We start from the raw sequence: 25,188 nt of genomic DNA on the forward strand, positions 1-25,188 counted from the left end.
ATATTATTGCAATTTCTAATATTGGTTTCCTATGTTAATATACTTTAAAATATAATTTATTTCTGTGATCCAGTTTTCAGTGTCACATGATCCTTCAGAAATCATTCTAATATGCTGATTTATTATCAGTGTTGAGACTGATTTGCTGCTTAATATTTTTTTGGAACCTATGATACTTTTTTCTTTGATTAATGAAAAAAATTAAAAAGAACAGCATTTATTCAAAATAGAAATATTTTCTAACAATATAAGTCTTTACTATCACTTCTTATCCATTTAACATATCAGTACTGAATAAAAGTATTAATTTTTAAAAAATTTAAAATTAAAATTTAACTGACCCCAAACGTTTGAATAGTAGTGTATATTGTAACGTTTTCAGTGTCACATGATCCTTCAGAAATCATTCTAATATGCTGATTTATTATCAGTGTTGAAACTGATTTGCTGCTTAATATTTTTTTGGAACCTATGATACTTTTTTCTTTGATTAATGAAAAAAATTAAAAAGAACAGCGTTTATTCAAAATAGAAATATTTTCTAACAATATAAGTCTTTACTATCACTTCTTATCCATTTAACATATCAGTACTGAATAAAAGTATTAATTTTTAAAAAATTTAAAATTAAAATTTAACTGACCCCAAACGTTTGAATAGTAGTGTATATTGTAACACAAAATTTATATTTTGAATAAACACTGTTCTTTTTATCTTTTTATTTATCAAAGAATCCTGAAAAAAGTATCACATGTCCCAAAAAAATATTAAGCAGCACAACAGTTTCCAACATTGATTATAAATCAGCATGTTAGAATGATTACCGAAGGATCATGTGACACTGAAGACTGGAGTAAAGTATATTTTTAAGTATATTAAAATAGAAAACGGTTGTTTTAAATTGCAGTAATATTTCACAAAATTGCAGTGTTTTCTGTATTTTTGATCAAATAGATACAGCCTTGATGAGCATACGAAACTTCTTTAAAAAGCATTAAAAATCTTACTGATCCCAAACTTTTGAACGGAAGTGTAAACATACAAAACAAAATTTGAATGTTGTGGTCCTCAAACAGCCTCAAACAGCCCTCCTCTTATTCAGCAATATAAAATGAATGAATAATGAAGTTACAAATCTATCCACACAAAACAAATGACAACCAATATGCTTAAAAGAAAAGCATAGAAGGATTTCTAGGGCTAAATTATTATATTATTATTACATTTTCTGCCCATTTTACAGAAACAGTATTTAAAGAATAATGTTTTATGAAAAACATTGGTCATTCTCATCTCAATCTTATAGTTTTGATTAGAATACATCACATCCAGTTTGGCGGTTGCATACGGTCTTGTTTTAGCACACCTGAAGCTCAAATCTCCGAAAATTTGGTATGCATATGTAGTCAGATCTTCTGTAGTACTCTCCATTGGAAATGAATAAACTTGTCGTTTGTCAAAGAAAAGGCTGCTTTATACTGTCACAGCATTGTGTTTCTTAGGCAAGTTTAATCATTCGATCTTGCTGTGTTGAAGTTTTAATTAAGCCATGTTAACCTTGGATTTGAGATAATGCGAGTCTTTCATTGTCACAAGTAGAACAAAAGTTGAATTGTGCTTGATTTCTTCTTCTTTTGTGCTTTTCTTCATGTGTGAGGCTGCAACAGTAACAACATCCACACATCAGTTCACGTCTTTATATGTTATGTAGGTTCATGCAGTGTCTGTGTTGTGATTGACAGGCTATGAAGGAGGCAGTCTGGTCAAGTTCCTCAGGGATATCGAGCACAGCACCGAAGTGCTGCTTGACCGCTGGAACATCGACATTGTCCCTGACGATAAGGAAGAGAAGGGCGACCCTGTGCCCTACAGCATAGTGAACAACTACTTCTCCATTGGAGTGGTGAGAACATACTACACTTTCACACAAATGCTTACAGCTCAGAGAGACTCAACATCAGAACTCCTGAAAGAGCCGTTATATTAAACCTTCTCCTTCTATCCACACTCATTCATCAGACTAAATCTCTTACTCCCCATTATGAGAGTGTACTTTTACCAAAACCTGAGGCTAAACTGCTCTTTAAAGTAATTTGTGATTAATTAAACGTTGTTTTCTCATGTAGCATTAGAATTAATTATAATTGTCAGGGGAACAACAACATGTTCCAACTTTGCTGATGTGATTTACTGCGTCTGAAAGAGTGTCATGCCTGTGACTCTGTGTATTATTGCACAGAATTCTCCTTCTCACACACAGTTGCTTAGCAACCCTCTTCTGTTCAAATGTTATATCCCATGTTGTTGCTATAATCAAGCACTTATTATCAGAGCAGTTAAATGTCGATTCAATATGTTTTTGTTTTTTTTTTTGACAAAAAAAATCTTCCTTTCACAGAGTAGTTACATAATCTTTTCTACTTCTTTTTATATACCAACTTGTGGGGCAGATTATATAACAAATAAATAAGTGTTTTTTTTTTTTTAAGTGGTTTTTGCCGGATGGATAGATGGTCACTTTCTATTACTGTAAGAAGTTACTGACGTAGAAGTTGCTGAAAAGATCCCGAATAAAATGAGAGGAAAACAAAATTCAAAGATGCAGGAGTGAATGCCAATGAGGTTATTTGCAGATCGGGCTGAATTTCTGTTCTTTCGCTGGCACAGTCTGGCCACACAGGGGCCAGGTGAGTCTCCGTGAGCCTGTCGTCCTCCCCTTGTTTAGCTAATGATTAATTTCTGTCCTGTTTTTAGAACCCCTCACTATAAATAGTAAGTCTGCTTTCATTTCTGAAAAATGTCCAATATTCTATTATAATCAGCCAAATCCCAGGTGTGTTGGATGACTGCTGTTTTATCTCGCTGAAATGTGCCAAGTAGTCAGGCCACATTTAGAATGGCCAGAAATAGTGATGCGACCTGAAACGGGCCACCTGACCTGGTTGAAATGGGTGTGAAGAGTGGCAGGAGGCACATATAAGCTTTTACGCAAGGTGGCATGGAGGAATGCGCCACTTCGGGGCTGTTATGTAACTCGGCTTAGTGTCCCGCTGTCTCTGTGTTCATCAGCCAATGACACGGACCTCATAAGAGTTATTGTTGTAGAAGCCTTGAAAAATTGTTGTTGGATTGTGCAAATAATACATCTAGCATTCTAGCTCTATAGGATATATAATGCATATGTAATGATTAGCAGACCTCAGTTCCTTATACTTCATGTACATGAATGTTTTTGAAAGAAGTCTCTTATGCTCACTTTTTATTTGATCAAAAATACAGTAAAACCTGTAGTATTATAAAATATTGTTAGATATATGTTTTCTATTTTGATATATTTTAAAATGTAATTTATTCCTGTGACTTATTTACCTATTTATGATAAATAATATGCTCTAAAATAATTAAGTTTGTGTGGTCATACTTCATTTTAAAGGGGTCATATGATGCGATTTCAAGTTTTCCTTTCTCTTTGGAGCCAATTCTTGCTATTAACAAACCATTGGCTACCACTTTTGCCTCAATAAACTCCTAATTTGCTGCTTATTCATAGTTAGTAAGGCACTTGTTAAGTTTAGGTATTTGGTAGGATTAGGGATGTAGAATATGGTCATGAAGAATATGTGCTTTATAAGTACTAATGAACAGCCAATATGTTAATAACAGGCATGCTAATAAGCAACTAGTTTATAGTGAGAATTGGTCCCTACACTAAAGAGTTACCATTTGTGTCAATTCAAATACAGAAACACTGCGAAGACGCAGCTTTTTGTTCTGGTCAGGTTTGTGTCAGCCCATCTGATGATACAGTGTGGTGGTTTGAAGAGGCTGGGTAACGTGAAGGAGTGCTGACTGTGAATGGACAATGGCCTATACTATGAACCCTGAGTCTTGTGATGGGGGGTGGACTGACTGTGCCATGTGGGTCCTTGCATGGCTTGGCACTAATGCTACTTCTCACAAGACAGCAATATATTAAAAACTGTCTGGTGAGTTGGATATTTTCTTTTAAGCAGTAGTGTCTCTTTTTTGGATTTAAAAAATACAGAGAAAACTAAAAGGTAGACAGTTGTAGGTTAAAGGGTTAATTCGCTCAAAAATTTAACATTCTGTCATCATTTATTCACTCTCATGTTGTTCCAAACCTGTATGACTTTGTATTTTAAAATATTTCGAGAAATGTGCCCATACAATAAAAGTCAGTGGGATCCAATGTAGATTGGACCCAAACATTATTCAAAATATCTTCTTTTGTGTTCTGCAATTGAAAAAAAGGGATACAGGTTTGAAACATGAGGGTGAGTAAATGATGACAGTGTATTAATTTTTGATTGAACTGTCCCTTTAATATCTCTAAAAAGTGTAAACATCCAGACATTGCTGTATTTATTGTTGTAATTATGTTTGGTGGTGCTAGTGGCTACTGCTTTAAACTATTTCAGATATGAAACTCTGTCATATCATAACTGACTATTCATGAATGAATGATAGCAGTACAGTACCTAATAATGCATGCTTTGATGGTTGCAGTTGATTGGATTTCAGTATGATGGACTGTTCTGAGGATGCAGGCAATATTATAGGGGGCCTTTGGTGTCTGAAATCACGATGCTGTGGTGTATGGTGCAGTGTGGCATAGCACTGGAGCACAGGGACTGGGTGCTGCGAGTCCAGGAGGACAGGACAGATGGCTCCGCATTGGGCGCCACTGACACCTGAGTAAAGCAGTGTCATGACTCATGCACTGATGTAATCATTAGTAATGCTTTTTCAGCCTTCCACATTTTTCAGTCACTATCCATAGAGGTTGCCATGGCGTTTGTGGTTTTCAGGCCGCCATCACCAGGGTTATGTATTTCATCATTTGTGACATTCAGAGAGCTCATTTTCTCTTTAGCTAACTAATATCCATGTGGAAAGAAATAATATAGGGATAGTCCAACCAAAAATGAAGCATTAACTCATCCTGATGCTGTTCCAGATCTATATGACTTTCTTTTTTTGTGGAACACAAACAGATTTTTTGAAACATCAACTGTCTCTTTGAGTCCACATAATGCTAACTAAGGAACCCTCAAAGTTGACGTTTCAAAAATCACACTTAATGGACAAGATTTAAGTACATTGTGAAACTTTTGTGAGAAGTGACAATCCTCTGTGCTTACACATCACTATACGTGACATTATGTCATGCTAATGTTGTATGATATACCAGTACTAAAAAGGTATTGCGATACCCTGTCTTTAAAAATGGTACTCATTCGCTATCACACACCCAATGCTCGTGCACTGAAAGCCGCCTCTCTCAGACAGCATAAGTGATCGCAAATTCAGATCTTTCACCATTTATTGCGCTTTAACGGACAAGTATACAAACAATTATGCTCGTCTTATGAGTGAACTGAATGTAAACAGTTGGGGAAAAAAACGCATGTGTATCAATAAATTGCATCCGTCCAGTTCTTAAAGTGACAGCAGGCTAATATTCCGGCTGCTGTCTGTATCAATAATCTTAATCAAAAAACAAAAGAAAAAGAGAAAATCATGCACTGATCTTGACTGACTAAATGTAATAGCTTTAAAAAGTATCAGTGTATGAATGTTTAATTCATACAATTAAGACTATGCAGTGCTTTACTTTTTCATTTTGATTACTTTATTCAATGCCTGTTTTATCTCTTACTTGAATACAGCTGTTAAATAGTCCTGCTGTACCTAAAACACTGTTTATTTAATTTATCTATTTTTATGTTGTTTTATTGTATTTATCCTTTTGTTTGTTTCTTGCATCTCTGTTAATTAGGGCTGCCCTCTAATAGTCGACTAACCGTTAGTTGACGAGAAGAGGCTTTGTCGACCAAAATTGTATTATTATTAGTCGCTTAGTCGCAGAAAAAAAATCCACAGGAAGTGGCGTAGTCACGCAATCCGTGAAGGACAGATCGTTAATGGCTGGTCAATGGAAATATAGTACATCAGGCAGGACATCCAAACGCTCACCTATCATTCATTGACCTCCAATATGGCTTTTCATCTGAAAGATGTATGTAGTAGCAACTTTACATGGCCGCTCAATCTAATGTTAACCTAGAGAAATGTGTGCTATTCAAGTGTCTGTGTGGAGTGTGGAAGCTGAACAGTAGCGCTCACTGCATGACAGATGGAGACGCCGGTGCGCTCACTTGCTCTTAAAATACTCCGTAATTTTTGCTCATACAGATAAGAGTAATACATCTTTCGAATCTGTAAACACTCTACGTTTAGTTGTGTGCACTCACAATAACAACAAAACATTGCACATTTTTTTTGCGTGCGCTTGAGCGCTTATTAGGCTATAGGTAATTAAAGGGGTCATATGATGCTATTTTAAAGATCATTATTTTGTGTATTTGGTGTAACAGAATATGTTGACATCTTGAAATAGCATCATATGACCCCTTTAAAGGCTCATTATTATGATTTATATGGTTTAATAATAAACGTGCGACTAATAGTTGACTAATGCTTAAAATGAACGACTACTAGTCGACCAGAAAAATATTTAGTTGAGGGCAGCCCTACTGTTATTATTAATAACACAAAGATAAAAATAACAAAAATGACTGTATCATGATATAAACACACTGGTCAAGTGAGAGCTTTTTTTAATTAATAGATAAAATAATGAACTATAATTTCCATGAGGGTCATCTATAATTTAATTACTTTTCCTGTTGTTTTATGTTTTTGTTATAGTATCGGTTCAGTAGTAGTATCGAGATATTTTAGTCAGGTATCGTATTGAAGTAAAAATTTTGGTATTGTGACGACACTACAGTGTGTTGCCGTTTATCTAAAGTGTGAACTCTTGAACCTGCATTTGACAGTTTCCTGGAAGCAATTGTTTATAGTTTAAAAATGTAAAATATTAGAATTTTTCTAAAAAATAATTACAGTTTTGCTTTAGAATGAATTCATCAACTTGGGTTGTATGGACTATGTCATGTTAGCTTTGTGTGGTTTTTGAAGCATCAACTTCAAAAAAATCACAGGTTAGACATAATTATCTTTTATATAAATATCTAAAAATTAAATAGAAGTTGCTCACATTTATTTTTATGTTTTTAAGATACAGAATGTTATTCACGTTATTCGTCTATTGTGTTTTTGATTATATGTGTCTGCAATGAAAAACACATTCCTTTTTACCTTCTGCAACAAATGCAATAAGGTGCTAACATACAACACGCACAAGTCTGGCACTTGAGATCCAAAGCGGACTGGAACTAAAAATCTGCATCAACCACTTCCTCTCTGCTGCGGGCAGGAGCGGGACAGAATCTTGCAAAAGTGGGACTGAAAAATTAATCCCACACAGACCTCCTATTCTGTAGCTCACCTAGTAGAGCTTGATTCTATAATTTTCAAGGTCTTAGTGTTTGATTTCTAGGGAACAAATTAAATAAATCAAAATGATCTACCAAATAAATGCATTATTAATTGCAGTGGTGCTGTTGGCTGTCTAATCCTATCTAATCACTGAAGAGCTCAAATCTGAGCACAGACCAGCTGCAAACATACAAATGTTTTAGGAAAATGTGCACTAGTTGGGCAGCTATCATTGACATGAATGAAAACACTTTCTCCAGGTATGATAGACTTCTTTATATGAACCTTCACCCCAAACAGTACCAGTTGATAGTGGAGGGCAGTGCTTTACATCCATGAGAATCTGATTTCTGAGACATCTTAGCATGGCGTTGCAATCCTGCTATGTGATCCAGTTGGAAAGAATCCTCAGGAGGAATTAAGGACAGCAAACACACCTCGTCAGCAACCATTTAAGACGTCTCTCCATGTACACCTCTCGGCCTGGGAGATGAAATCGAACCACCTCTCTTGACATCAACAACTTATCTGTGTGAGCCTTCACCCTCCCTTTGGTGATGGTGTTTGGAGAACTGCCCTGCTGCCATCATGTTCTCACTGGTGTGGTATCATGCACACCTTCATCTCCAGTGACACATTCAGTTCTGCTCTGGGACAGCAGTACGAGTTATTATGCTTCGTTTTGAAGACACACTGTCCCACTCATTTTTAAATAGTCTCTCTGCTAATTAAGATTACATTTGAGAATATTTCCTTTGTGTTTCAATGGACCCTTTCACAGACTGTAATGATGCATTTCCACAGTTATTAACCCTGTAAAATCTAGTAATACACTGACTGAGGGAGTGACAGCAAATTTGACATCTTTCTCTCTTCTGACCAACATAATCTATTTTTAGAAATGCTTAATGCCATTTTGGATTTTTCCTTTTGCTATTGGGGCAAATGGGAGCACAAAAAGTATATAGTTTATAGTTTTGTTCGCCACTAAAGAAGTTTAGTTAGGTAAACTTCTATAGTGTTGAACGATAAATGCAACAAATTGCCCCAGTTGGTCAGAAAAGTTAAATGTGCTATCACTCACTCAGCCGTTGTATTGCAAACACTCACTTATTAGCTTTATGGTGTGAAAAACTGTAGAAATATTGTCAAACTACTGCTTCTGAGAACTTCAGAAATGTGAAAGGGGTCTATTCTGTCATATTGTAATATGGCTGTGCTCATGCCGGTTCAATAGGTAGCTAAACAAACAACTGTTTGATTTATTCAACCTTTCAACCTTATCTATGTGATAAGAGTGTTTATTTTAGAGCCTGTCAGTCTGTATATGTGTGTGTGTGTGTGTGTTTGTGCGTGTTGCATGTGTGTGTGTTTGGAGGGGTATAATACTGGCACGGACTGAAGGTCAGGGGAAGTATCAGTGACAGGAAGTGTTTGGCTGCCAGAATCAGACCAGGTTACCAACATAATGAATGGCCGTGCTGAGTGACACCTGGCCAGTCTTAAAGATAGAAGGAAAACAGGACCCACCTCTCCATTCACCTCACACATGCGCTCTAGAGATGCATTTGTACAGTATTCACATGATTCACTCCCACTCTTATGTGGACTTTAACATAAACACATTCCCGTTCTCACCATAAGTCCCATATGCACCTGCTCACGGCAATGCTGACAGGAGCACAGATGGGCACTGACTCAGTACAGTGCTACAATAACCTGGTGTGGACACACCAATCACGGTGACCTGAATATCACCTCGCTTAATACCCTTCACCTCTTCACCCCATCCATAGATACTGTCCCAGGAGGACAATATTTGTTTTTGGACCGAATTAATTGTTGAACTTCGCCCACTGGTGTGCAGAAGATGTCTAACTGTACATGATACAAACTCTGAGATGATGTACAGCCTTTAGCCCATTCAGATAGCGCAGGGGGGGAATGCAAAGAACAGTTAAGCCCGCAGTTTCATTCCATAGGGACAGGTTATGTCTTAGTGGAGGACATGGTGTCCCTGTCCTCCCATAGCGCACAGTTTTGGGATGAATCATAACATAACACCCCAGAGGATTTTTGTATCTGGGCAGCTAAACCTTTTGAAAATATACAATACAGATAGTTCAGAAACTGAACAAGAGCTTTGCCTATGAGGGCTGTTTTGACATTCATTTATAAATGTGCGTGCACAAACTAAGGTTATTCTGTCTAATATTAGATTATTAGATGCATGTAAGTTTGAAATGTCAAGCTATTGGGGGAAAAAAAATTTAAATGAAACATTATGGCCTACATTTCAGAGCCTGATGACTCTTGTGCGCTGTTGTTTGGACATGAATGAGAATTAATGAGTTGATAAAATTAAAATGCACTGTATTGTATTTCCAGAATAGAATAGTAGGAAAAGTATGTTCATGTCTGAGTTTATTCAGATTGTTCTGATGCCATGTATACAGGAATATTACAGCTGTGGACCATGTAACCTTTTCATAATTATTTTATTTAATATTTGTGTGTGTGTGTGTGTGTGTTTTGGTATACACTTCCTGTGTCCCTGTAAACAAAAAGGCTTAAAAACATACTAAACAGTGTTTTTTGAAAGAGTAAGTGTGTGTGTTTACTCACCCCCGAGGCATCCTAGGTGGCCTCCTGTAGCGAATCGATGCGTTTTTGTAAGAAAAATATCCATATTCAAAACGTAATAATCACTTTAATCTAGCTTGCGCCAACAGTTGTACACTGGAAGCAGATCCGGGCAGATGACGTATGAGGTCAGCGTTGCGCATGCGCCGGTGAGTCTTGTGAAAACCAACGTTTGTTAACAGGCGCAAAGGAAGCAAAGTTTCCTTACTTCAGCAAAGGAAAACCAGTCTCCTCTTGGCGTATATCGAAATCCTCCGACATTCTTCTTTACAAATCCTCGTTTTGTACTTCTAATTAGTGACCGTTGATGGTGTCCCTGTCCTCCCATAGCGCACAGTTTTGGGATGAATCATAACATAACACCCCAGAGGATTTTTGTATCTGGGCAGCTAAACCTTTTGAAAATATACAATACAGATAGTTCAGAAACTGAACAAGAGCTTTGCCTATGAGGGCTGTTTTGACATTCATTTATAAATGTGCGTGCACAAACTAAGGTTATTCTGTCTAATATTAGATTATTAGATGCATGTAAGTTTGAAATGTCAAGCTATTGGGGGAAAAAAAATTTAAATGAAACATTATGGCCTACATTTCAGAGCCTGATGACTCTTGTGCGCTGTTGTTTGGACATGAATGAGAATTAATGAGTTGATAAAATTAAAATGCACTGTATTTTATTTCCAGAATAGAATAGTAGGAAAAGTATGTTCATGTCTGAGTTTATTCAGATTGTTCTGATGCCATGTATACAGGAATATTACAGCTGTGGACCATGTAACCTTTTCCCCCAAACTTTTTAAAAAGTTTTAACCAGCATATGGACCTTAATTAGAAAATGAAAACTAAATCAATTCTGAATCTTAAAGACATTTAAATAAATAAAAAAATCCTTACATTTACAATAGGGTTTCAGCACTTCGTGCTTGAATCGCTAATTAAAAATGAAATAAAAATAATCATTAACTTACCCTTGTGTTATTCCACACATGTATGATTTTTTATCTCCTATGAAACACAAAAAAATACACTTGTAGCATTTCATATTTAACCTTTATGTGGACCTTCAATTTTCATTTGAAATTTTAGTAATTTTATTATGTGCTTTTGTCATTTTTTATATATATTCCAGTATTAGTGCTAGTCATTTTACTTTAACCTACTTTATTTATTTGTTCATTTAAAATGAGGATTTAATGAGGTCCTATTGCCTCAGACCACAAAAGGAAATAAAAACACCTTTGGACAGCAGCAGTACTTTTTGAGGACAGCTTCCTGGCGTGCATTAGTTGTGTTACTCTTTAAAGCATGGCATTGTGCAGTGCCCGTTCTTTGTAATGGTATTCACCGCAGTGATTGAAGTACAGTGCGTTCTGTTCTCTTCCAATGTCATACGTGCCAGTTTGTGGAACACCTGCGAGGGCTTTCTGAGCATCGAAAAATGTCATGTAGACATTGTCAATTCTGTTATATTTTAACTGACTTGAGTAATAGCAGACGTGCATAGACCTCAGCAGGTGATAGAACATTTTTAAATATCAGTATTATAGCATTGGTTTGGATATTTGAGGGATACAAGTCCATGCAGCTTCCCCAACCCCCCACACTTCCTGTACCCTCTCCCATATGAGCGCTGCAGCACCTGCAAGCACGGGCAGGAAGCCAGCGCAGGTGCTAACGTAGCATCGTCCGCTCGCAGCTTGATCGGCGTGCCAGCAGCTATCAGACCCTGAGAATCTCACAGTCGCACACTTCCTCCCTGTCTGAGTCTGTGACACGGTGAGCACTGCAGAGTGCCGGGATCCATCGTTATATTATACAGTGAAACTCTGAGACAGGTGTTACGTGTGTGTGTATGAACGTATTCAGGCACGGGCCTAGTGAGGGATGTGGTGGCTTTGAGCTCTTCTGTCTTTTACATGTGCGTGTGTAAATATAGAAATAATCAGTTATGGTTGCAGACCTGATTCATCAATTAGTTCTTCTGTTTGCGCACTGTTGCTTTGATTTTAATCAGGGCTGCTTGACTGAGGGTGGATTCCGTTCTGGGTTGGAGCTGTAAGAGCAAACAACCTCTGGTGCTTTTAACCCACTGTTTGATCACTTATGCTCTCAGCTGCCATTAGGTCCTCACAGGCAGAACTTCATATCGTTCAAGTTGACAGGATAATGGTTTTGAAGTAGATGATGTGGTCATTTTACTAAGCAAAGTGTTTAGAACTACATTTTTTTTCTATTATGGCAGTGCTTTTAATAATCAGTGGTTGCTAAGGCAAGGGTTAGTGATTTGAACAAAATGCTAGTAATGATCTTTGGTGCTTAACTTGTCCTGCACCATTTTGTGCTACCGAATGATACCTCAAACTGTGTGGCTTGTTAGTCGGCGCCGATAACCTCGTGGCAGTGTGTTGCGCTTCGGGCGTCCCGAGTTCAAGTCTCATGGACCTTTCCCGGTCCTGCCCCACTTTCTCTCTCTCACTTCACTTCCTGTCCCCCCCTCCCATTACTCTAACTTGCTAAATCTGCTCTGGTATATTTATTATATTTTAGTGTTATTTTAATATTATTTAACATTTTTTGTAATATTTTATATTTTATAAATGTTTAGAATTTTGTATATTTTCAGTTGATTCTTAATTTTAGTTTAACTAAAACATAAAAAAAATGTTTGTTTTTTTTATTTAAATGTTTTTAAAAAATATTTCGAAATAGTTTTATTTATTTAAGTTTTAGTTTTAGTAATTTTAGCACTTCAGCTTAAACTTACTTCAGTCAGGTAGCATTTCAAATTTTATTGAATTGTTTTTCTATATATTTTTATATTTATATTTAATTTTATTTGAATACAGATATTTTTTAATAATAGTTTTTGTAGTTTTAGTTGATGATAACCACATTATATTTTTATAGCATTTGTATAATTGTAGTTTTTATTTTCAGTTTCGTTTTGGACCACAGCAAGTGCAGATAATGTATGATGATGGCATTCCAAAAAAAAAAAAAAATTTTCTTATATATCTTTTCAATTATTTTTTATTTATTTGCCCTAATATTGAAAACATTTACCCTTGGAATTAATAAAATGAATAAGATCATTGATTTAAATTGACGTCATGACCCTACATTATTTTAATGCTAACAAAAAAATTTATAAATTAATACTCGTGAATATTCGATGAGCATTGTGGGATACTTATTTTTTTTCTGTACTTGTTTGAGGCAGTTGATTTACCATCAACCTATGTTTTCATCTGACAGAAGTATTTGCTTCCAGGAATATGTCTGGAGTTGTAGCAGAAAATCCCTGGAATTTTTTTGTTAACGGATGGGTCTGATGAAGGGCACACTACTGCTATAAAAGCTTTGTTGTCTCTTGTCTTTGTCTGACTGTTCATTTTTCTGGTCTTCAGAATCATCTTCTTTCATCCCCCCACCCCCATCCTCTTCTGGTGTTCCTGGAAAGCCTCTTTCCTGCTGATACCATCACTTATTCATCCAGCTTCACTCTATTTTATTTTATTTTTTCATCAGGCACTCTAGTGCTGTAGCCCCATTTCCAGGATTGTGTACTTTGTCCAGCAGGCCTATCTGCACGATCATCTTCCCCTCAGGCCACAGCAACAGAGCTGACAAGCAGAGCCTTCCCCCATTGCACATGAGCTCATGATGTGAAACAGGGACCTGTTAATACCTCAGCAGCTCTCCTTTTCTAGGGATGGCTATTTTTACTGCACCAGAGAGAAAATCATCTCTCGAGCACCAATTTGAAATCATCAGTCTATAAACTCAATGAGCCAAGCTGTAAGGTTTCCACTTTAACACTTTATGGTATTATGTTCAAATGATGGAACATTTTTCCTATTAGATATAATAGGAAAAATAATCATAATGCCTGATTGTTTATGCCTGATGAAGGTTGCATGACTGGTGTGTTTTAAAATTCGTATTGAAATTTGATTTGCAGACTTGTGCAGGATTCATCTATTTTTGTGAGATATTTTGACATAAAATAGAAAAATAAAGACATAAAAATAGAAATATATTTAGATTATGATTTGATTATAATTCCTAAAATGTAATTATTTTTAATTCTTATTTTTTAGTTGAAATGTACACTGCCATCCAAAAGTGTGAGGTCAGTAAGTTGTTTTAATTATTATCAATTTTGAAAACAGTTGTGGTGGTTAATATGTTTGTGGAAACCTTGATACGTGTTTGCAAGACTCTTTGATGAATCGAAAATAAAAAAAACAGCATTTATTTGAAATACTTTTTTTTTGTAACAATTTAAAAGTTTCACTTTTGATCAACAGTACATACACTTGGAACCCTTGTGCGCTCAAATTGCACCATTTAACCTTCACAATTATACCTAAAAGCAGAGCTCACTGTTAGGGAGCTACTTTACTCGCCCTTTTCATCAAATATTTTTTATAGAATGTTGTGTGTATGCTTTTCTAGGAAACACTTTTTCAGTGTCCTGAAATGCAGTTATATTATTAGGAACCCTTCCAAATAAACAAAGAACTGAACTAATATAATTGATGCCACTTGATTCAAGTGCAGTGAAGTGTCCATTTTCTATATTACTGTATTATACAAAGTTGATTTGTGAACAAAGAAACATTGATTTAAGCCATCAAATAAATCAGATGTAGAAATAAAAACTACCTAAATTTGAGGAGCACCCCAGCATGAGTGTTTCCTGTGAGGGTGATCACAAAAGTAGTCATGGAGAGCAAATCAAATGTTGGTATATTATTGTTTTTTTGTCCACACCTCTACATAGTCTGGGTCTTGTCTGAGCAGCTTTATGGCTGTTATGTTTGGTCCAGGGGTGCTGTTTCATCTCAGCCCTGAACACTTGATTTAGGATGTGCACTCCTTCAGCCAACTGACAAGTGACAAGAGTCTAGCTCATTAGCCAGAGACTTAAAACACTGTTTTATATGTTAACCTAAGAGAGGCATTTAACTTGTCTTTCCCTTTTTTTCTGTTTCACTTTTCAGGACGCATCCATAGCACATCGCTTCCACTTGATGAGGGAGAAACATCCAGAGAAGTTTAACAGCAGGTAAGAGAACATGCATTCATGAATGAGTATATGGAGAAAAGACCAATTGAAATGTAAAAAAAAAATGATGCATATGAATGATGCAAGTGAGAAGAAAAGACGTTACAATGTAACATCTGAGAAGGCACTAAAACCTAGGTTCTGTTTAAACCAGTCATGGTAAATTATGAGCAAGCCACATTGGTTTCTGTTTCTGCTGAGTCATGCCACATGGCCCTGCCCACACTGAATACTCACTGAACCAAAATGTTGGTCTTTTCAAGTGAAGTTTCACTTTACTGTATCAGAAGCAGCCACTCTTTTCATATTTTAACATCCTTGTCTTTGTTGGTCTAAACATACATTTACACTTGGCATGAATATAAAACTTTTTCTCTATCAATTTTTGTGTCCAGAGATCAAAATCCTTTCAAATTGAAGTTTTATGATTTGACCTTCGAAAAAAAGACTTCTTTTTAGGACCAAAAAAACCCCCTGATGAATCAGCGCTCTTCAAGCTGCCTGTGTTTATGTCAGGTCTATCACAATGGCGAGCGGCTGACTGTTTCAATTTCTTTGCTAGCTCGAGTAGAGTCAGTTTGAATGGAGTTTCTTAATGAAATGTTATGCAACACATCCCTGCTTCAGCGGTGGAAAGTAAACCGGTCCTGTATCCTTTAGAGAAGGCCATTTAGAGTGGTAAAGTAGAAATTATATAGTCTAATTTGGACCCTCTACTATTATCTCCACTCAATTGGATCATTTGAAGTAAGGAGGAGAGTTGAGCAGGTAGAATGGATCAGGATGACGTTAGCGAGGCAATTCAGCATGAGAAAGGATAGCAGTGAAATCATCATTGCTCAAAGAAATTTGTAGCATACAATAAGCCTCCATCAGTCTTCCAGCAATAAAAGGGTAACTGCTCAAACTGACCCTAGAACAGCACTTTGGGTCAGCTCTTACAGCTCCATAAAATATGATGTTTTATCTTAAGGAACAGTCCCTCAAAGCCTCTGGTGCACTTTACAGTAGCCGTTCTGAGCTCCCTTTGATGTGGATCTCTTTCAAGTCTGCTCTACTGTTCTCTATTCTCTTGGATGAGAAATGCTGTAAAAAGTCTGTGTAGCCCTTGGCCGCAAAGCACTCGGAAAAAATGTTTTTTTTTGTTAAGCGTCATTAGTCCTGCTTGGTAAGACTCCAGGCATTTTAGGTTGCCATTCATTCCATGACATTCAACTCAATAAGGCAGCAGAAATATTGAGATTTAGTTATTGGTTGCATAATCTGATGTTGATTGGACAAGCAGTCTTCCACTCATTATTTAATATATAATTTTTTTATATTTTATAAATGTAAAGTGTGCACATGCACACACACTGCTGTTTCAAAGTTTGGGAAGAGTAAGATTTATTGTTTGATTATTATTTTTATATAATAATATTATGGGGGGTAGTATGTTGATCGTAATATATTAATTCAGAAAGGATACATTAAATGAAATACACAAGTATTTGTAGTAACTGTATAGGCATTTATAATGTTACAAAATATTTCCATTTCAAATAAATGCTGTTCTTTTGAACATTTGATTAATTTAAGAATCCTGACAAATATAAAACAAGGCCACAAAAATATTAAGCAGCACAATTTTTTTCAAAATTGGTGATGAGTAATACGTAATAATAAATGTTTCTTAAGCAGCAATTGCTTTTGAAAACTTATTTAAATAGAAAAAAAATATTTACAATTTTTTAAATCACACTTTATTTTTCAGTCTGTACGTATTACAATTTCATAAATTGTAATCATACTGTTACTGTAGCTCAAAGTATGTATGTTGGTACCTTTTTTAAGTTATCTATATAAATCAATATGGAATTTTATTGTTCCTAATTTTTGGGTTATCAGCCGTAACATGAAAATATTATCATAAATATCTTATGAATATCAGCCAGAACTTTAAAATTAGTGTATCCCTGCTGTTTGTATCACAGCACCTGTCTGTGGTCATGGCTTGTTTGCAGGCAAGCTTTCAGTCGAAACAAACAGTGAAGAATCCCTGTGCTCACTCTTGGAGCGCCAATCAGATTAAAGGACAAGAACTAACTGTTGTATAATGCAGTTGGTATAATGCATAAAATGATTATTCGCTCTTTAAATTCATGTTAGGCATTTTCTATTGTCTTTCCACTAACAGAATCTGTAAAACTGTTCCACAAGAAGTGTTTGAGTGGCAGTGACATGTACCGGGGTCATATATACACATACAGTATGATGTCCTGTATACAGAGCTCTGCTGTAAAACGCTGGATGCTGGGATTATATAAAGATGGATGACAACCACCGTCACACGGTTTTCCATATTAGAGTGAGAACCTGTCACGGCAGCACAGCTTTTTTAATAACTTTTAAAAATAAGTCCCTAATGACTCATACACGATCTGAATTATGGAACCTGCCTGGCTGAATTAACTAGTTAATGTTTCAGTCGTTCATAATTCATGCACCTAGATTTCCACAGGGCATTAAAAGCGTTACAGTGCGATGACAAACATCCTGTGGTTTCTCCACAATGCGGGGTTTGCAGTTGCAAGTTTCAGTCAATTGTGGCTCATTTGCAATTTATCTTTAAATGACTGACGGACAGAGAGTCCAAAATAAGAATAAATGGAATTATGTCCTCAGCCCATTTAAATCATTCAGTGTTTAATCCCAGAGTGAGTCACCCAGAAACACAATATAAAACACTGCCAAACCAAATGCTTTATCTGCTTTGCTTTGTTCTGCAGATTTAGAATAGCCAGCCAGTGCATCTGCCAATCTATGGCTTTCTAATGAGGGATGCGCTCAGTGTTTTTAGGATTTGAGAACGCACTCTCAGAGGCAGCGTGCCACCAGATGGTACATAAATGATGGTTGCCATGGAGTTGCACGATTTATCCTCATCGAACCTGTTTATGTGACATGTTTCAGTCCACCTGTTATACTTCACTCCTATGAAAACAGTGCTTTTAGTTTTAACCGGCACTCGGAGCAGCGTAATGATGCAAAATCTGCATTAAAACCGAATGCAAATTCCATTCAGGTGTGTTTATATGTGCATGCTAGGGGTTGAACGACTTCACATTTTTGAAGTCGACTTTTATGTGATGAAAGTCGAGTCGAAGTCGACTAGTCGCTGATGACGTCATTAATGAACAAATAAGTCTGGAGCTGTGATAAACACCTTGTGCACAACTATGGCATATGACACAGCGCTGCCCACATGGCTGTTGCTCCTATAACAGCTTTTTTATCAGTTATTTTGTCTTTGGGTCGTTATATTTCTCACAGATTTCTGCTCATTCTAAATCAGATACAGATAAAGCACAGTAAAGATTACATTAATATGAATGCATTAGTGAGAGCGATTGCGTGTGTGAATTAATTCTACCTGGCAGCGTCTCTCTACTAGTAGTGAAGCTGTGGAATTTACTAGTTATTAAGAAATATATGCTTGAACTTTTCAGTTTCTAAGCTATTTTATTGAGAAATCACAGAACAGTGTTGACAATACATTTCCGCACTGAATGATTCTGTGCGCGTGATGTACGAGCTACTTTTATTTGTCATTTGAACTGTTTGGAAACGGAGCGTAAATGTGGAAGTCCTTCAAAGATTTCTTATCCTGTTGCGCCCTCTATAGGACCAGCGACTAGTCGACGTCAAGCTTAAAGCATCATGGCAGAGCATTGAAGTCGACTAGTCGATTAGTCGGTGCAACCCCTAGTGCATGCATGTGTTAACATCCACACATATTCCCACAGTGACGTGTGATACACAGGGGGGAATACGTGTGACTTCTCTCGCCTCGGCGCTCAGTGATCTGCATCAGGGAACCCGCAGCCCAGGTGCTAATGACCACGAATGCACAATGGACCCGAGCCTCTGTGTCCGCTCCTCCCAACGGGGCAGCCAGAGGAAGTTTTGGATTAAGAGGTGTCAAATTGCCCCATAGAAAAGAAAAAAGCCCTCTGAGATGCCTTTGTCTTTTCGATTAAAATAACAATGACAGCTCTGTGGACAGTCAGTTTCTCAAGCAAACAATGGCAAGAAGATGAGAGGCAGGGCTGAACACAGAGTGTTCATGGGGGGGTCTTGTTTCCCCTAATATCACAGTGGATTACATTCCCACACTTTATTCCTTTGCTTTCGCAATGTTTTCTGTTGAATACTAATTTCAAATTAGTCTATTGGCTTAACTGTTTAAATGCAAGATAGAAAAAGCTACAGAAAAAGTAAGATTGCAGTAATGATGAAAAGAATAAAAAATCTACTATAAAAGAAAATAAAAATTCAACATTGATTAATTTGGTATTAGCCAGCACCGTCAGTTGAAAAATATAGACTAAAAAATTATCTGTAATGTTTTTTAAAGGGATGTAATGTTTTTTAAAGGGACAGTTCACCGTTCAAAAATGAAAGTTCAGTTATTAATTACTCACCCTCATATCGTTCTGAACAGGTAAGACTTTCATTCATCTTCGGAACACAAATTAAGATATTTCTGATGAAATCTGAGAGCTTTCTGACCCTGCATAGACAGCAACACAACTGACACGTTCAAGGCACAGAAAGGTAGTAAAGATATTAAAATAGTCCATGTGACTTCAGTGGTTCAACTGTAATTTTATGAAGCTACGAGAATACTTTTTGTGCACAAAGAAAACAAAAAAATTTGTGTTCCGAAGATGAACAAAGGTCAAAAAATGACAACAGAATTTTCATTTTTGGGTAAACTATTCCTTTAAGGTGATCTCATATAATTGTTATTATGTGTTTAAAGTAAATTTTTTTCCACATATAATATCCCTAAATAATATTATTATATATCTCGAAGACTTGTCATCTCTTTATTTAGTATTGGCACCCACCATAAAATCTCTACTGTAGTTATCATGGTAAAATTTGTGAAACACCTTAGCTGCATTATTCATCTCGATAAAGATTTGAACTTGACTGAATGAATGCTTCACAATTACAGTATGATAACGCTTTGTATGCGGCAGTCAGTGAGGGGTGGGGGTGCATTAAAATGCATTTATTTCTGCCTCAAAAAGCCATTGATTGATCATCAGCGTGTAACTCAGCATGCAGTTCGACTACTGTATTTTCACATTGATCTGTGAAAAGCATTGGGCTTTTTCACTCTGGGCTATTTGAGGTCAGGTAGATGTCCCTTTTTACTCTGCAGCATGTCATTTGCACCATAAAAATCAAATATGGCATTAAACATGCCATTAACGGCTGCGCTCTGAAAGACATTTGTCTGCTATGGCTGTTCATTTGTCCTGCGGTTAAACGTTTTTATATTTTTTATCTTTTTTATCTTTTACACTTGTGTTCTTTGCAAACCCTTTACAAATATTATGAAAGACTTAGTAATCTTTAAATTTTTGGGTGAACTACTTCTGTAAGAATTACTCTGTCAGTTTTCAATTCAAATATATCAGGTCTTTATAACAGAGATTTTGATTGTTTAATGTCATTGGTTTTAAGTTGGACATAAATCCTGCATTATGTTATACTTGATAGAAATTAAGATATTATTGAATGAATAGAAAAAAATACCTCTTTCTTGAATATATCCCCACCAGCCTCCAATCAACTTTTTCTTCCCGGGTTAAATTAGTTGATTAATGTAATAAATGTCATGAGATGAGACTGTACTGTTGCGACACCTCCTCCGATCACGTGACCGACAGAGGAAAAGGACAAAAATGGTCCTGAACCAAGCTGCCGTCTGTCTGCTCAGCATGTGAGCATGTGTTTCATAACCCCTAAGAAGGTGTCTAGGTTATGTCTATGTGAGTAAGGATGTTTGTGTGCTCTGTGTGTGTGCGTTGGCCAATTCATTGTGTATTTTAGTGCAAGGACCGTATGCATGCGTGGGTGTGCGTGTGCGCAAATCCCTCCGCGTGCACATATGTGTGTGTGCCGGGACTCAGCAGAAACCCAGCGTGGCTGTGTTCTGGAACCTGTTGTTCCCTGCTGCTCTATGCCCATGGTGGGGAGGAATAAATATATGCTTCCCTTCCTCACTTTCTCTGGCTGCTGCCAATAGAGCAGCCCGACAGAACCTACCCCCTGCCCTGACCCTCCTTCCCACACACACAACACACACACCCTTGCTGTGGAGCAGGTCACAGGCAGACTGCTACCTGGAATCAGACCACAGAGTCATAGAGTTAGCTGAAGATTAACTGCTATAAAAACAATCATTTGTCCCCATCAAAATTAATATAATATTTTGATGTTGTCAAATTAATATAATAATAATAATTATTATTATTATTATGATTATTATCATCATCATCATTATCAATGTAATTTTATACAACTTAAACTTTGTTCACAACGTGCTTTCCAGAAGTGACTAGTCAGATTAACAAACTGACTAATAATGAAGAATATGGCTGCAATTCAAAGATTATTATTATTATTATTATTATTATTATTATTATTATTATCTTTTGTGGTGTAGCATCTTATGAATGATGTCAAATTATCAAAAATATTATTATTAATAATAATTAATATTATTACTATTATTATTATTTGTAATAATTATAATTATCATTATCAATTTTATTTAATCAGAACAGAAGTTATCGGCAATAATGGATATAATAATAAAAGAACATGACTGACAAAATTTGCACTAGTATCTTTATTGGATATTGTCAAGTTATATTATTAATAATAATAATAATAGTAGTAGTAGTAGTAGTAGTAATAACAATATCACTATTATTATTATTATTATTATTAAAACATTTTACAACATTGCCTACAAAGTGCTTTTCAGAAATGAATAGTCAGATCCAGAAATATGATAAGAGATGTTTAAATAATAAGATTATTTAAATGTTATGTTATTATAATAGTTACATTATTAACTGTCTGTTATAGTGAATTATTTAATGATTATAATATAAATTATTATTATATGAAGCAGACCATTAATATTAATTTTGTTGTTATTAGTGTTGTTTCAAGTTTTTACAAAGTGCTTTCCAGAAACAACAAAGAAAGATTGAAAGACCCAACTGCAAAAGTCTGTTCTGAGCTCAGAGTGCTCTGATGGAAAGGAGTCACATTGATCCGTCTGAAATGATGCTCAGCCTTGCCAGATTACAGTGGGGATATTCACACTGAAGTCTTTCTTCTCTTGTTCCCATCACAAGAGGTTCATCACATCTTATCTTTAACCCCCAAATGCCCCCCGTCCACTCCCATTTGAGCTGTCAGTCAGAGGCTGTATCCGAGTCCCGATCAGCAGGATAAGGACTGAGCTGCGTTGTGACTGATTGGTGCAGTGATACAGGGGCAGAGAGCTCGCAGGTCAAAAAGTCATCAGTCTTAGTAGTAGTAATAATAATAACAATATCACTATTATTATTATTATTATTAAAACATTAACAACATTGCCTACAAAGTGCTTTTCAGAAATGAATAGTCAGATCCAGAAATATGATTAGAGATGTTTAAATAATAAGATTATTTAAATGTTATGTTATTATAATAGTTACATTATTAACTGTCTGTTATAGTGAATTATTTAATGATTATAATATAAATTATTATTATATGAAGCAGACCATTAATATTAATTTTGTTGTTATTAGTGTTGTTGCAAGTGTTTACAAAGTGCTTTCCAGAAACAACAGAGAAAGATTGAAAGACCCAACTGCAAAAGTCTGTTCTGAGCTCAGAGTGCTCTGATGGAAAGGAGTCACATTGATCCGTCTGAAATGATGCTCAGCCTTGCCAGATTACAGTGGGGATATTCACACTGAAGTCTTTCTTCTCTTGTTCCCATCACAAGAGGTTCATCACATCTTATCTTTAACCCCCAAATGCCCCCCGTCCACTCCCATTTGAGCTGTCAGTCAGAGGCTGTATCCGAGTCCCGATCAGCAGGATAAGGACTGAGCTGCGTTGTGACTGATTGGTGCAGTGATACAGGGGCAGAGAGCTCGCAGGTCAAAAAGTCATCAGTCTCTGAAGGGATTATGGGAGATGGTTATCTGGGCCGATGACCAGCAGGGTGTGTGTTTGTGATTGTGTTTGAGGAATGTGTTGGTTGTATTTAAAGGTTCGCTGACCCTTAACATCTACATCCAGATTTCGAGCACAACTCTAGTCAAGAGGATTTTAGCATGACATTTTAAATCTAGTCGACCTCTTAATGCCGTTTGATTGCTCACTTTTGTTGGATGGCCAAAGATGCAAGCTTTTAGTCTTTGCAGCTTCCTCCAAAGCCCAGAAGACAATTTTCTAGCAGGCTGCTAACAGAACTTTATTTTTCCCCGAATCAAACTGGGGGTGGAATGGAAAGAGAAACCCATGGCTAATTGTTTTTTCCAGAGCTTCTCAGATGGAAGTTAGCTAATGAGGTTAGGCAGCTTGACCCTGTTGAGATCGCAATGTGGGTCTAATTGTGATCTCAAATCTGCTCATAATCTCTTAATATGACAGAATGAAGGTAGCACGTTGCTGGAGTATAAACTGAGGGAGAGGACGACAGAATAAAGTTTTAAAGAAACAGTAGCAATGCTATCGACTTGTGACAGTGGTTCATCTGTTTTCAAAACAGAGTCGCTTTTTGAGTAACAAGCAGATTTTTATTTTAAGCGAGTTGTGGTATATCACAACAAAACTCTACATTGCTATGTTTGTCAAATTGTATGGTATTGTATTGTATGACATTGTATTCCAACTGAGCAAATAAAGGTAATGGTCAAACTCCCCACTCTAAAATACCTGTCTTTCTAAAATATGTATTGTTGTTGTTATATTATTTACAGTAATGCATTTGAGATACTGTATGCATTTGTAGCAACGCATGAGTTTCTTTGCATCCAACCCATGATCTAATTATATGATATGTGATATATTATACATGTATATATTAATATTATGTATATTAAATATTGAATAATTGATATTAAATATTTATGAAATGTTTAATAAATAATAATACATACTGTACATAATAAATATGTTTAAATATTAAATGTATTATATATATTATTTATAAATAATATTTAGTTTATTTAGTTGTTGTGACTGAAAGAGGAAAATCAACATTGCTTCCACAACACTGTTTTTATGTATTCAAACCTGGGAAAAAATTACATTTATAGCATGCTTTATTCCAGGATTCTGATGGCTGGCTTAGGTTGTCTGCTTTTTTATTTTTTTTTTTAATTCTTTAGAATGCATTTGCATAATTTGACTTTAAAAATGAAGTGTCAAAGCACACTGGGAAAAAAAAGATGGTTTAGAAACATTTTTTCACTCAGAAATAGCTAGTAAATTTCACAAACAATTACAATGAAGTCGAAAAACCGAAATGTATTTTCTTGTAAAATGTACTTCAACATCTTTATTTTCAACTTCGAAAAATATTTTTACAGTGCACTTAACTCAAATTTGACTTGTCAAATATATAAAAACAATCTTGAATTTTATAGATTCATAAGCATGTTGCCATCAGTAGTTGATGTCAGACTTCACTTACGCTTGTGGCTCTTGTATCCTGTACCTCAGCGGATTACATGCTTTATATAGTTGATACTGATGTTTGCTCTGTGTCCATCCCTTGTGGGCCTGGAGAAGCCCCCATTGCATGTTGTCTATTATGCAAACAATAGTGTTGTCATTATCAGCAGGGCCTTGTCACTGGTTGTCACCATCTGATGAGTGTAAATTGCCCTGTTTTGTAACCAAAGTGAAAATGCAACACATTTACAGTAGAGAGAGAATTGATAGGGTCCTGGTGTTATAAAGTCATTTGTTTATTTTTTTGAGCTCTTATATGCACTGAGCTGAAGCAGAAGGTCTTCATTATAGATAAGTCCTACCCTTTATATTGGCAGTGTCTGTTGTCCTCAGCTGGCTCCTCTCAGTGTTAATGTCAGATTGCGCTCAGGTTGCAGATGGTGGCTCTGGTTTCTCCATGGAAGCTGAGGCCAAGTTCACTGTCACTCATGTCCTCTCACACCTGTCTGCCTCGGCTTTCCTTGTAGCGTATCAATATTTCAGAAGGCCAGGGGAAGGGCAGAAGGTGACTAAATGAACTG

General features: G+C 36.1%; 1 protein-coding gene across 2 annotated transcripts in view; it reads left to right on the forward strand.

Moving 5' to 3' along the window:
• Positions 1-25,188, forward strand: part of dgkg (diacylglycerol kinase, gamma) — a 131,161-nt gene that overhangs the window by 77,447 nt on the left and 28,526 nt on the right. For both annotated transcript variants that reach the window (XM_016532382.1, XM_016532383.1), the window contains 2 exons: positions 1,743-1,903; positions 15,018-15,082. In XM_016532382.1, coding sequence (XP_016387868.1) covers positions 1,743-1,903; positions 15,018-15,082 — 226 coding nt within the window. The remainder of the gene's footprint in view (positions 1-1,742; positions 1,904-15,017; positions 15,083-25,188) is intronic.

This window comes from Sinocyclocheilus rhinocerous, unplaced genomic scaffold (assembly GCF_001515625.1).
Source record: "Sinocyclocheilus rhinocerous isolate Xijiao unplaced genomic scaffold, SAMN03320098_v1.1 scaffold755, whole genome shotgun sequence".
NCBI classification, from domain to species: domain Eukaryota; kingdom Metazoa; phylum Chordata; class Actinopteri; order Cypriniformes; family Cyprinidae; genus Sinocyclocheilus; species Sinocyclocheilus rhinocerous.